The sequence below is a fragment of the Asterias amurensis genome, chromosome 2 (genome assembly GCF_032118995.1).
Source record: "Asterias amurensis chromosome 2, ASM3211899v1".
In the NCBI taxonomy this organism is placed as follows: Eukaryota; Metazoa; Echinodermata; class Asteroidea; order Forcipulatida; family Asteriidae; genus Asterias; species Asterias amurensis.
The window spans coordinates 16,405,930-16,418,961 of record NC_092649.1 but is presented as its reverse complement, the minus strand read 5'-3'; the positions used below and the strand labels follow the sequence as shown (position 1 = coordinate 16,418,961).

The 13,032-nt window shown below is 38.3% G+C and overlaps 1 protein-coding gene across 3 annotated transcripts in view; it reads left to right on the top strand.

Annotated features, from left to right (window-relative positions):
* Positions 1 to 13,032, top strand: part of LOC139934119 (cadherin EGF LAG seven-pass G-type receptor 2-like) — a 125,825-nt gene that overhangs the window by 9,756 nt on the left and 103,037 nt on the right. For all 3 annotated transcript variants that reach the window (XM_071928408.1, XM_071928406.1, XM_071928407.1), the window contains exon 2: positions 1,204 to 1,968. In XM_071928408.1, the coding sequence (XP_071784509.1) occupies positions 1,204 to 1,968 (765 nt within the window). The remainder of the gene's footprint in view (positions 1 to 1,203; positions 1,969 to 13,032) is intronic.

Below are 13,032 nucleotides of genomic sequence, written 5' to 3'. Positions count from 1 at the left end.
GGATGTTAGAGCATTGGGGTCGCGTCTACTTTGACCTCTTAAAACCGAAGATAAACCGGATCGGGTTTAACTCTGTGCTGTCTGAACGCAAGGGGGTTTTATTTTTACGACCACCCCCCGCTGCTCGTAAAAGTTAGACCGGTTCGGGTCTAAGTTAGTACGCTGTCTGAACATACCCATAGTCTTGAGAGGAGGGGGCGACTGTTGATGCTACATCACAGTACATTTATTTTCCCCAAGAAATGAACAGATGAATTTATGATTGTGAATTTTTAGTCTTTATTCAATATTGTAAAGAAGTTTTTGAGTTGCTTGCCATTGGAAGCACCTTTACAAATGACAAAAAACACACAATTGATGAAGTATTCTGTTAAAACTCATCAAAGCCCAATGGTACATGAGCGGCCGTTGTGTTACATCGTGTAAAGAGCTGTACATATTTTGCTCGTTCAACGGCGTTCGTGCTTTTTCTGTATCCGCAACCACACTCGGGAACTCTCTTCCTTTACATATTCGAGCTACAACATCTCTGGACATTTTCAAATCTCTGCTAAAAACCCACCTATTCAAACTTTCTTATGATTGACTTTCTGTCCATTTATTTTTGCCAACACGTTTATGTAATTCAACATTTTTATTCAATGTACCCTTATTTCTTTCCAAGCTTCGTAATTTGTATTTTTGTCTTTGTTTGTTTTATGCGTCTCGGAATAAGTTTAGTCTTACAAGTTTTAATTAGTATTATAACTATTGTTACAGCTTTAAGCTGTAATACAGTCACCCATGTTCCTTGGTTATAGTGTACACTGTTATACACTCATCGTAATATAGAGACTATAGAGATTTGAGTAGGAGAAATCATTCCCTTTAACTTAAGGAACAATCCATTGGTAAAATGAACTGTTTTTCAGCCCTGGATTTGGAATGGTTCCAGTCTTACGAGTTACAATAAATTAAAAGACACTGGAGGAACTAGAACCACAGTCTAAAAAGGCAGCCTAATGCTTTTAATCATGATACTGCACACATTTAGGTTAACTTTGAGTTTTATGGGAAAACAAGTATTTTCTGAAGAAGACAACATGGGTACTGTGTTTCTTTTATTTAGCAACATCAGCTTACTGTATATTTTTGCTCAAATAGATTGGTGATTTAACATTTCTAAAAACAAGTTATTTTTCCCCCAACATTTCCTAAATGCAGGCACTAACAGTCAGATATCATACACCTTCAACAATGGCAATGATGGCAATGGGGCTTTTGTCATTGACGAAACTTCAGGTGTCATCCGTACAGCAATCAGACTGGATCGTGAAGCAAAGTCAGAATACCATCTGGTCGCCTATGCTGTGGATGGTGGTCGTCCTGTTCACCGTCAATCCGTACAGATCACAGTGACACTGGAAGATGAAAATGACAACCCGCCCGAGTTCTCTCGAGATGAAATAGACGTGTACATCGAGGAGAACCGTAACCCGGGCGAGCTGGTGTCCACCATTGTTGCGATTGATCCTGACGAGGGCTACAATGCTCTGATCCACTACTCCCTGATCGACGGAGATCTCGACTACTTTGAGATTGATAGTCGGTCCGGGGAGCTCACCACCCTCATTGAGCTTGACTATGAAGCTAAGAACGAATACAGCGTCACGGTTAAGGCCACGTCCACCCCGTTCTTTAACCTAGCCAAGGTGAACATCCATGTGCTGGACCAGAACGACAACAGCCCAATTCTGGAAGACTTTGATATCTACTTTAATAACTATGAGGGCCAGTTCCCGTCTGGAGACATCGGCCAGGTTCCAGCAAGAGATCCTGATGTTTCGGACATACTCCAGTATGGTATCATCAGAGGGAATGCCAATAATCATCTGATCTTGAACGGAAGCACGGGAGGCATTCGACTTCATCCGAGACTGAATGGAACTACCATTCCACAGACCATTGAAATGGGAATTCAAGTATCAGGTGGGTGCAATAACTCTTATTGATTCATTTATCTTGTGAGCATTTTGCGTTTTGCAAAAAGTTTGTCAGTGCTTAAGCTTTTTCAAATTTAGTTAAAAGCTTATTGGATATGGCAAATCTACCACAAAGTAACAACTTTGGACTCTAACAAATAAGTCAAAATCAACAACTGGACATTCTTTTTACCACTTCTACATATAGCATATCATATAAATAAATATAAGTGTCCTTGGCCAGGGGTGAGCACTTTGAATTCATGTCCTTACTTTCACTCTTCAGAAAGTCCAGCACATCGCAAGGTTTGCGGTACAGCTATCATTTCTGACCATGTATGATTCACTTGAAATAACATGAGCGTCTTTAGTTATTGAGCTGCCTTGTTTGTGACTGCCCATTCATAATGTCCTTTCATAGTGAAAGCTGTTACAAAGCTTTGTGTCCAAGAGAAAAGGACTGGTCTAAGTTGAATAGGTCATTTTCTACGTAGTGAGTTTTACAAGGCCAGCAGTACTCCAGACCAGAGAGAAAAATGGCCAGTTATGAAACTACACAATTTCTACACAACCAACTGGAGTGATGTAATCTTTTGAAAACAGTTTACACACACATGTACATGTAGGGGCCTACACTGTATGCATCTGAGCAACGGCTATGATAGCAGTGGCACATTATAAAATCTTTTATTGTACTACTGAATGTTGCTCTGATCATCTTCAGGAGAAAGTGATGTTGGCTTTAGATGCTCCTTGGTTAAGAGCAGACTGACTGAACCATTGTGTTATAATACTGTCCAATTTTTCCATTGATGCTGTACTTTTCTCAGGCCTTGACCGATTCATAAGGGAATAGGATGTACTACTGTGCTGGGCTGACCTTCACCCCAAAGCTTGTTATTCTTTGTCTGTCTAGGAATAAAAGGTGCTTAAATAACGCTTTTGAATGCAAAAATAGTGATGAAAAAACAATCTTGCCTCGTTGTCTGACAGTCACATGTCTACAGGGTAACCTAAAAATTATGAAAAAATTCATATGTTTGGATGTTTGTGACGGATAACTTAATGATGTCTGTGGTACCAAAAAAAGTATTTGTTTCAGTGATATTACTTTTTTCATTTTTTTCTCATAATATTTTCTGAAGGCCATTTTAAATTGGAAAGCTGATTTCTCCTGTTGCGCTAACTTAATGATGTCTGTGGCAAAAATAAAGTATTTGTTTCAGTGTTATTACTTTTTTCAGTTTTCTCTCATATGTATTTATTTTCTGAAGGCCATTTTAAATTGGAAAGCTCATTTGTCCTGTTGCGCTATAAAGTCTGCAGCCACTGCTTAAAAGCAACACTTAAATTAATGTATTTTTTAGTGAGGAAAGGGTTAAAAGCAGCCATGCATCGACTGAGTGGATGAAATGCAGTCTTTATAATACACAAAAGCATAATCCTTTCACTTGGTATTAGAGCTGCGTTGTATGAAAGAAAATTTGTTATCTATTGAATGAAGACCTTCAAAAAGTGATATTAGTACTGCATATAATAATAAGGTTATAAGCTGGATAAGCATAAATTGTGTCGGGATGCGGTTTAGCGTGGAGTGTAAACACAGCCACTTCTGCACACCATCTCTCCGGAGTTTATATTACCAAGCGGAGGGTAAAATGAAGCCACCTCTTGCTATTGAAAAGGGTCATATTGACTTGCGCTTGGGTTGGTCCTTACATGGCGCTAGCACCAAACTTGAAGCCGGGAGACAAAAGAAGGTCTGCCTGGCTACCCGGGCCCTGATATATCACAGATTGCTTGTTTGGCTATGGCACAACCCAGCCTCATGTCAACAACAGGGTAACAAAAAGAGTTTGGGAATATTAAGGCAGGACTGCTCAGTCAAGGTGAAAATCAAAATTGTGCAATCTGTGGTGGTGTTGGAATGTTGGTTAAGGTGTGAAAAAGACGTATTTTGACAAACTGCAGGCACTGGATTGTGGTTGGCCTGATATTGTTTTCAACTTAAAACCCCAGGCAGCCGTAAATAACACTGCCAGGGGTCTTTTTTAATGTGTCTTCTGTTTTATGTTTCTTCTATGAGAGTTGAAGTATACATGCATGTTAAAGGGAAAGTTTCAGGGAAGGTAAACCTCTCATTTACAGAGTAGCTTTGCTTTGCATTATTCTGCTTCACGTCAGGTAAATTTGTTTGGTCCTTAAGAGTATTCAATGTAGGACTGTTGAAGTACACTTTAGGCCTACACACTGTGCAGTGAAGATGCATCTGTCCTACATTTATAACCAGTACACTGGTTACATGTATATCGGTGACAGGAAAAAATCCATGCCTATGTACATGTAGGCCTACCTCACCCTCAAGTCACAATGTAACCAACTTCATCAATGGAAGATGAGGAGGAATAATCTATTTGCTCATGTTGTGCATGCCTGCTTCATAATGTTCCCCTGAAGGAGTAGAGTTTGGCTCGCCAACAGCTTCATTTCTTCTTCTATACTTCCTGTTTGCTAAGATTTGAAAAGGTTACACTGCTGTACATCCTCCCCTCCTGCAGTCATTTACTCTCTTCACCTGCGCGGCTGTTCTGCCATAACTGACAAGTCTAGGCATCATTGCCGCAAATAAGATCAGTCCTTTTGCTTGCAACAGTGAACCGATGCATAATGTGGTTAGTTGGTTGTACTGCAAAGCATACCGCCTGTATTACATGTGAGAGAATGTAGGATCTTGGGTGTAACTCAAGCTGGCCAAGAGCTCACATGGCCACAATAGGCTGAGGTTGATATGTGAGAGTCCTGACTCTCTTAAAGGGTTTTTGGTACCTTTTGTAGATCAGGTTTTTGGTCATAACGTGAATCCCTACTCGCTGTGAGTGAAGATGTACATGTATGTAATATAATTTACCTGTAGAAGTTTCAGCTTTATTAGTCGTAAATTTTTTGAGACAACAAAAGAAAATCATTGAACAATGTTTTCTGGAGAGTCGCGTAAATCCATTGTACATTCTAAAAATGATTTTCGTCTCACTGAGATGAAAATTATTTTTGTGAAACTGCACTCGTTTTTACAGCACCTCCGCAAGTAGTATTTTTAGGAAAGCTTTCTACAGTCATTTTCTTTAAAACCGTTTCAATTGGGGGAGGTTAGTGTTTTGTTTCGTACAAAAACCTCCCCAAACCCCTTTAAAAGGAGGACTGTATGAAATTACAGGAGGTGTCTTTACAGACCTCACAACATCTGCCCAGGTTCATGTTGGTCATCAGCCATGGTGGGTTGTGGTTTACTGCTGTGTTATGCCGCTGTGCAGCACCATGCGTTCACAGATGATGAGAAGTGGACATGCTGTGTTGAAACTGAGTGTCTGGCGAACTTGTTTCTTTAACAGATTAGACGTTTTTTTGCTTCGTATTGTGAAATATCACCGAGAGCACAGCATGGTGTCAAACTAGAAAGCTTATTGATTGAGCGAGGAGAGAATCTGCTCTTGAATGAAAACTAAAATATGACATCTTTGAATGGCATAACAGCAAGAGCATGCTGTGCTCACAATTTAGGAAAATATGAAGAAAAACAAAAACTCCTCATTTTGAGTTGAAATAACAAATTTTTATTTTTAAGTTTGTAAACATAAATGTTGATCATGAATTTAAAACCTTTGAAATCGTTTACCTAAACATTGAATGGAATTAGAAGCAAGTAGCTTGAAGCACTCCTTCCATACGCAGAAAGGTGAAGCTTGTGGCGCAATTATTCATGCAAATAAAACAACGGTAATGAAGTTACATGTTGAATGAACTCTCATTGTGGAACAAGGGCAGATGGTAAACAAGTGAAGCACATTATCAATGTAATGAAATCAGTGTTTGCACCCTGATCCTCTATGCAGCAATGAGTTGATTATAGGAGCAAACTCTTCCTGATCATGAATATATCCTGGAGAGGGATGTATATTCTGAGGGAAAGGCTTCTCAAGTATGTTTGTTTTTTAACAAATGCTTAGTTTCTAATGGGAAATCCTTTGTGGATGTCTCAGTATGCATGCAATTGTCAGTCTTGCATGCCTGATACTTCACGGAGGCGATTGCCTCCATGCCCCCCTGTTGGTCATTGCCTTGGTACCCTTGAAATGCTCCTGTAGAAATTTCCTCATGCGGTGCCCTTTACCAAGGAGAAAATGCCTGGGTGCCCTTGCTCTTTCAAAAACGAAGCAAATGGGGCTGGTCTCGGTATGCGTGCAATTGCCCGTCTTTGAAACGTTGTACAATTATATCCATCAGTCTCAAACCAAGGGAAATCAACTTTTTCGTTCTACTCCACAAATTCCTTCAAACAAAAGCAATGAACAGTCTTGTGCTGATAAATATAAGCAAATGTGGATAAAGGGACATTTCAAAAGATGCTATGAAATATAGATTTCAGGAAGTTAGAGTTGAGACTGGGCAATGTTCTGCTCCTTTGGGATTGCATCCTACGTGTACATGACACGTACGATGTGGTCGAGTATCTTTGGGGGATTAATGATAATCTAACAATGCTTTGACAAAATGGGAAAAAAAAATCCTAGCAATGACCATGTCAGTCTTCAGAAATCAATTTTAAGAATCCTGAAACATTAGCTGGTTATCTTGGTGTGTATGTTGCTTTGAGTCAGTGTGCTCATATTCGGTTCCTTCTGAAGACCAAGGATAGAACGAAAAAAAGGAAAAATTAAAGGACTCAATGAATTTTGTGTACAAAGTCTTATGGAAAGTCTAAAGTACAGGGACAATGGAAAGAACAAAAGGTGTCTCCACAGGGATGCATATTTGAGCATATGTATACAGTGTTGCATGTACACTAACAGGCTGAACTTGACAGAGGATTATCTCAAGGAAGAATTATCGTCATCTCATTTTGACAGCAATCTACTCACCATATGAATTCCCCGAAGTGATACTGGATGGTATATTTGTTGGTAGTAACATGTGTGGGACAATCACAACATTTTCTTATTGCAATGTTAGAATGGATGATGGATTGCATCCAGGTGTAAGATGCTGCTTTGCCGAATGTGTTTGCATTATTCAACTCTGAAGACAAGACCAATTATTAGAATAGATTTATTGCTGAACTGATGATAGAGGTTTGTTGATTTATGTTTCACTTTTTGACAAAACATGTTTGAGATTCTAATAACAAGCCGCTTTCTTTGTCATGGTTGATGGCATGATGAATGATATCCTGGCCCAAAATGCTGGGGCCAATTTCATAGAGCTGCTTACGCAAAAAATTTGCTTAAGCACGAAAATAGCTCGCTTGTTTTACACATGTTACTAGCCAAAATTTCATGCCATATATACATTGCTTATGAATAGTATTTAGCTGTTGTTTACTTAGCATAACAATTGAGTGGAGTCTTGGCCGGTAATCTGATTTTACTAAGCAATGAATTTTGTGCTTAAGCAAAATTTTGTGCTTAAGCAGCTCTATGAAATTGGGCCCTGGACATGTTTGAATCACTCAATACTTTAGACACACCTGACATATTTTAACTCAACTACTTAATTTTTTAAACAATAAAATATTGTTTTTTTTTCCCCCTTACTGCGGTGTGTGTTTAGCACTGTAGGCCTACTCAGCACTTTTGCGAGTTCTGTGAGAAAAATCCACTGGCAAATTTTTCGGGTGGGGTTCAAACTAATGACCTGTGCATTGCTAGAGCAGATGTCTTTACACCGAGCTAGCCCGGTGGCTATAGAAGCAGGAAGTTTGAATTCTATTTTTTAGCAGCGGGTACTGAAATGATTTGTTAGATCTATTAAATAACAATTATGTCTTAAGATTTACATGTACATGATACAGGTGTTCATACGAACTTATTTGAAATTGTGTTGCAACGAGGTTGTAAGTATGAACACTATCAGGTATCGCCTTTCAAAGGAATGTTTTCACATTCCTGAAGTTAAAGAAATGTCCTTAACAGGTTCTGATTGGAGTGCCTTCACATTTTGTCGAATACAATGTAGTCTACATGTAGAAATGTACCATAATTGAAGGTTACCGTAATACCTGGAAGGACCTGGAAGGACCAACAGTGCAACAATAGAATGCAATTTAGTGAGATAATCCCAAATGTAGTGCCAATTACACAGATGTCTAAGCCTTCTAGTACACTATCAACATGGGCAATTATGTTCTGTAAATCTCTGTCACTAATACTGGTTCGCTAATGTACAGATTAGTGACAAAATCGGATGAACAGGCGTGTTTTGTTCGTTTTCCTTTTTAAATTTTATTGGAATCCTGTGAGGATGTTTTGTCAGCAAGAGAAGATGCGGTGTATCCTCTGTGATGGGTCTGAAAGAGCACAGGGGCTGAGCAATTCAGAATTGTTTGGAATTTTTAAATAGGGGCCGACATGTTGGCAAGCTTTGGGTCTGATCAATTGAGTATCAATCAACAGTTTTTGTAAAGGTTCATCTTCCTTACTGCAATCAGATAAACGAAACGCAGCCAACGTTTTCACCTAATCACATAGTTAACACATAATTTTACCTATTTTCAAAAGAAATTTTGTTTTTGGCCCTTGAGAAAGACTCTGCTAGCTAGGGTCGAAAGGTCAGGCCATTAATTTTTTTGTTCATTTATACCATGGGTCCTTTTGGTTGGTAAGCAGTTTTGCAACAGCTAATTCTATTTTCTTGTAAAATAATTTGCACAGATATTACAGCTTTTAAGAAACAAGAGAAACATACAGTACTGTTGAAGAACACTTGTCTTCACAGTTTATTTAGATTCAAGTATTTTAAAGCACAAAACAAAAAAAAGTTAAAGGATAAATGTAGAAAGTGATAAAATATATATTTTTGTCTACCAAGTTGTAAAGTGCTGTAATGATATTCAATGGAATGACTTAATAGTGAACAGAAAGGAGTTTGTTCTAATAACAAGTGTCACTTGTACCACCACTAAGCTTGAGCCACTACCAATTAGTTTAGTTTAAGTGCTTCAGAAAGCTCAGAATCTTGAAGATTGTCTTTCTCAAAGTGGCTGGTACTGTATATTCCCACGTCAGAAAACAAATAAAAGGAAAACTTCTCATCACAACAATAAGCACCCCGCCATTGATTTGCTTGGAACAACATGCAAATATTGATTCTTGACTGTCCGCACCCCTCTCTAGTTAATCTCCCTTGGTGCAAATGAGCACCTCCCTAAGAATAGAGAGGTCAGAGGGGGAGGGGCCAAGTAGTACACAGCCCCAGGGAGTTGATGTGTCTGTAAAGAAAAACCCCCTCCTCTTATGTTTGTCATATTTGCTTAGCTATCGACCAGGATGGACTGGTGTTGGAGTTGAAAGAAACTGTTGCTGACACTTGTGTAAAAACAGAAATACTGTTAAAACAGTCAAGCGATCATTTCTGTTATTTTGAGAGAAAATACTTGCTTGAGGGATACGTGTATAAATATCCATTCACGCTTTAAAGGAACCAAGCATTTTAAACTGTGGTTACTTATTTTCTACAACACTATGACTATGTGTCCCTTTCTGCAATACTATTGATCCTCTTTGTTCCACAGCAGAAATATTTTCAAGTAAAGGACAATAGGTTTGCGTAACTGGAAAGCTAGAATTGAAAAACTATCGTAGATACAACTGTACACAAAAAATGAAGGTGTTTAAATCTACAAAGATGTGCCTTTTATGAAGCATTGTACATGAGGGCTGCGCTAAATGATTGTAAAAAATACTAAGTGGACTAGCCAGAAATTTCCAAAGCGATGTAATGCTTGACATCATTTAATTCGATAAACCACAGTTTGTAAAGGTGCGACTATAGGGAACTGTCTTTATCAAACAATTCAGATCTCAAGTGTTTCACAGACTAAAATGGGCTGATATTAAAATTGAGTATAAAATGCTTTATTGTATTAGCCTACATTTTCCATAATAGAATTTCCCTCTATGTATCATTTCATGCCAATATCTCGGTTTGTAATGAGTTTAACCTACATCTAGGTTAAGGCATAATTCATCAGATTTGCTTTTAGTTACCACCCCGTATGTGTAAGTTCGTCATGTACTCGGGAGAAAGGCATGATTGCTTTGCAATGATAGATTTATAGTTTAATCAGGCTGTGATCATCTCCGCAAGGTTCCCCAAAGGCAAGGTTGTGATCCTACATTCGTACATGTAGGCCTTTATAAAAACAAAAAAATAATTTCAAGCGATCTTTAAAGCCATTGGACCCTGTCGGTACAGAAAAAACCCCAAAAGTTCACAGATTTACAAATAACTTACAGGGTTTACAGAAGGTACATGTAGTGGTGAAATACTTCTCTTGAAATATTATTCCATGAAATGCTTTACTTTTTGAGAAAACAGTAAAACAATATCAATTCTCGTTAACGAGACATGGCGTAATGCGCGGATATAAGGGTGGGTTTTCCCGTTATTTTCTCCCGACTCCGATGACCGATTAAGCCCAAATTTTGACAGGTTTGTTATTTGATATAGAAGTTGTGATACACGAAGTGTGGGCCTTGGACAATACTGTTTACCGAAAGGGTCCAATGGCTTTAAAGCAATGATTATTTTAATTTAAGAAGTGCTGTTGGATTATTGAGTATCAGAACAAACAAATAGTGTTGACTTTATAATCTGATGCTCTATCCTCAGTATAAAGTGGTCCAAGTAATTATAAGAAGTCTAAAAAGCTGTCGTCTTAAATCAAATTGTGTCTGATTCAAGTATTTTTAAGAGTTTGCCAGATCGTAGCATTTGCAGGAATGATATATAAATATTTCTGCAGTTTGCTTGAAATTGTTAGCACCTGTTTATGAATGAAGTCCAATAAGAAGTTAGTCTTAAACATTTCAAAAGCAAAGTATTAATTAAGTATGATCTTCCCAAAACAACATTTTTTTGAACCAGTGTCCCGGAGACCATTCTGTAGTTAAATTCTTTTTAGACTTCTACAAATGCAGACAAATAAAGATGTCTGCCAAATGAAGAGTAAACAACCCAGCCTCTGGCTAGAGTTCCTCCTTCATGGTCAGAGGAATTTCTGCAATTTGTCAGACTAGGGATTATTCCAAGGTCCGCTCCTGAAACATTGTTGTTATCTTTTGAGAAGATCGTAATGACCAGGGGCCAATTTCATAGAGCTGCTTAAGCAAAAAATTTGGTTAAGCACGAAAATGGCTTGCTAATTTTACACAGGTTACTCGCCAAAATTTCATGCCATATACATTGCAATACACTGGTATTGAGCTATTGTTTACTTAGCATAACAATTGAGTGGAGTCTTGGCCGGTATTCTGATTTTACTAAGCATGGATTATTTTGCTTAAGCAGAATTTTTTGCTTAAGCAGCTCTATGAAATTGGGCCCAGGTGCAGCCCAGGGGATCCAGTGCAATTCTTCTTGAGATACCCTGAATACAATACCAGTAAACCAAACTCAGTGATCACAAAATGAATGTTACAAGAAAAATCTCATTAATATCAATTAAAGAGGGTGCTCCTAAGGTCCTGCTCATAATCTCGCTCAGCATGAATCATTCAATGATAAACAAAACACAGTTTTAGAGGGAAGAGTATCCAGTTATAGATTTCCTTTAAGATATCTTTCCAATACCGTTCCTCAATTTGGAAGAGGACAATGCCTGTTCTTGAGATGTCGGAAGATCCACATGATGATTACAATGGATCGCACCAAGCGATAATTGAAAACCTAAAGATAGGACTGGCCAAATTGGATTTCATTATGTGCCGCAGATAAGTAACTTGATACAATTGTCTAGTAAATAATTATTTTGCCATTTTGTTGTATACAGTTTACATGATGCTTAAACTCCATTCTACCATTCAAAACAGTAATAACAACAATGGAAAATACAAAAACGAACAAAAATGCAACACTATAAACAAAATTCAACCTTGTTACTGTTGGCATTGGAGAGTTTGAGTAAAGACAGCCAGAAAACAGACATGAGTAAAAACAGTCTTGCACAGGTAAACCTTGCCTGTGGGATGTGGGAATCAGTAGTATTGTCATGTCAACGCAGCAACCCCTTTTTCTCAAGATTCAAGGATGTTGTTTACGTGTGCAGTCTCTTGTATCACTACTTCTTTAGTCAAGGAGGATGGAGAGTAGTGGTGTTGAATTGGCTTGACTTGTCTTTGTCCTCTAGAGAAACAAGTCATGATTGCCTTGTGTATCAGGGAATACTAAGGAACATGGAGTTCCAACACAGTGTATGTAGTGCAACATGAAGTAGTTATTGCTGCAGATGAAATGGCATCAGGGGATTTCTGTGATTATACTTCGACTCACTAATGACGCTATATAAAGTTGTATAACTTAAGATACTTAAATAATTGATCCATGGATGGGTCCACTTGTCAATTTCATAAGAACTCTGATCATGATTACAAACAAGACCTGACTTAGTCACTAGCCCGTCATGAACAAACTAGTCAGAAAAGCTGTGGTCTAGTCAAACTTGGCTATTAAGTGGCTCAACAGGCAAGTCAAACTTAATGGTACGTAGCCGGGTGGGCTAGCCAAACTTGGCTCTTAGGTAGGCTGGCCAAACTTGGCTCTAAGGTAGCCCGGCAGGGTTGGTTAGACACTTGCTTCTTAAAGTATGATTTATCATGCCGCACACGCATATCCTAATTAGGAAGATCTGCAGTCTCTTAATACATATCCAGCATTACCATGTTTTTGTCTTTCTTCTGAACAGAAAGCACATGTGATACCTAAGTCTCCATCAATCATCTTGGAAAGACCCACATCCAAAGTTCTTATCGTTATTTTCCCCCAACAAGATTACAGAAGTCATGAATTTGCTGGTTACTTTAATGATGTAACAAGCTAACGGTTCAAACAATGATGTAACAAGCTAACGGTTCAAACAAACTACCAGAAGAGATGTGTATTATTTGTTAACCCTTTGCAGTTAAATTTTCCAGAGGGTTCACCTTAAGACAGAAAATAGAATAATCTTAGTATATCATCATCAGCGCTTCGGGGCTCATCCAATCCAGCCACCTATCTCAAGGAATTTGCAAGGAAATTG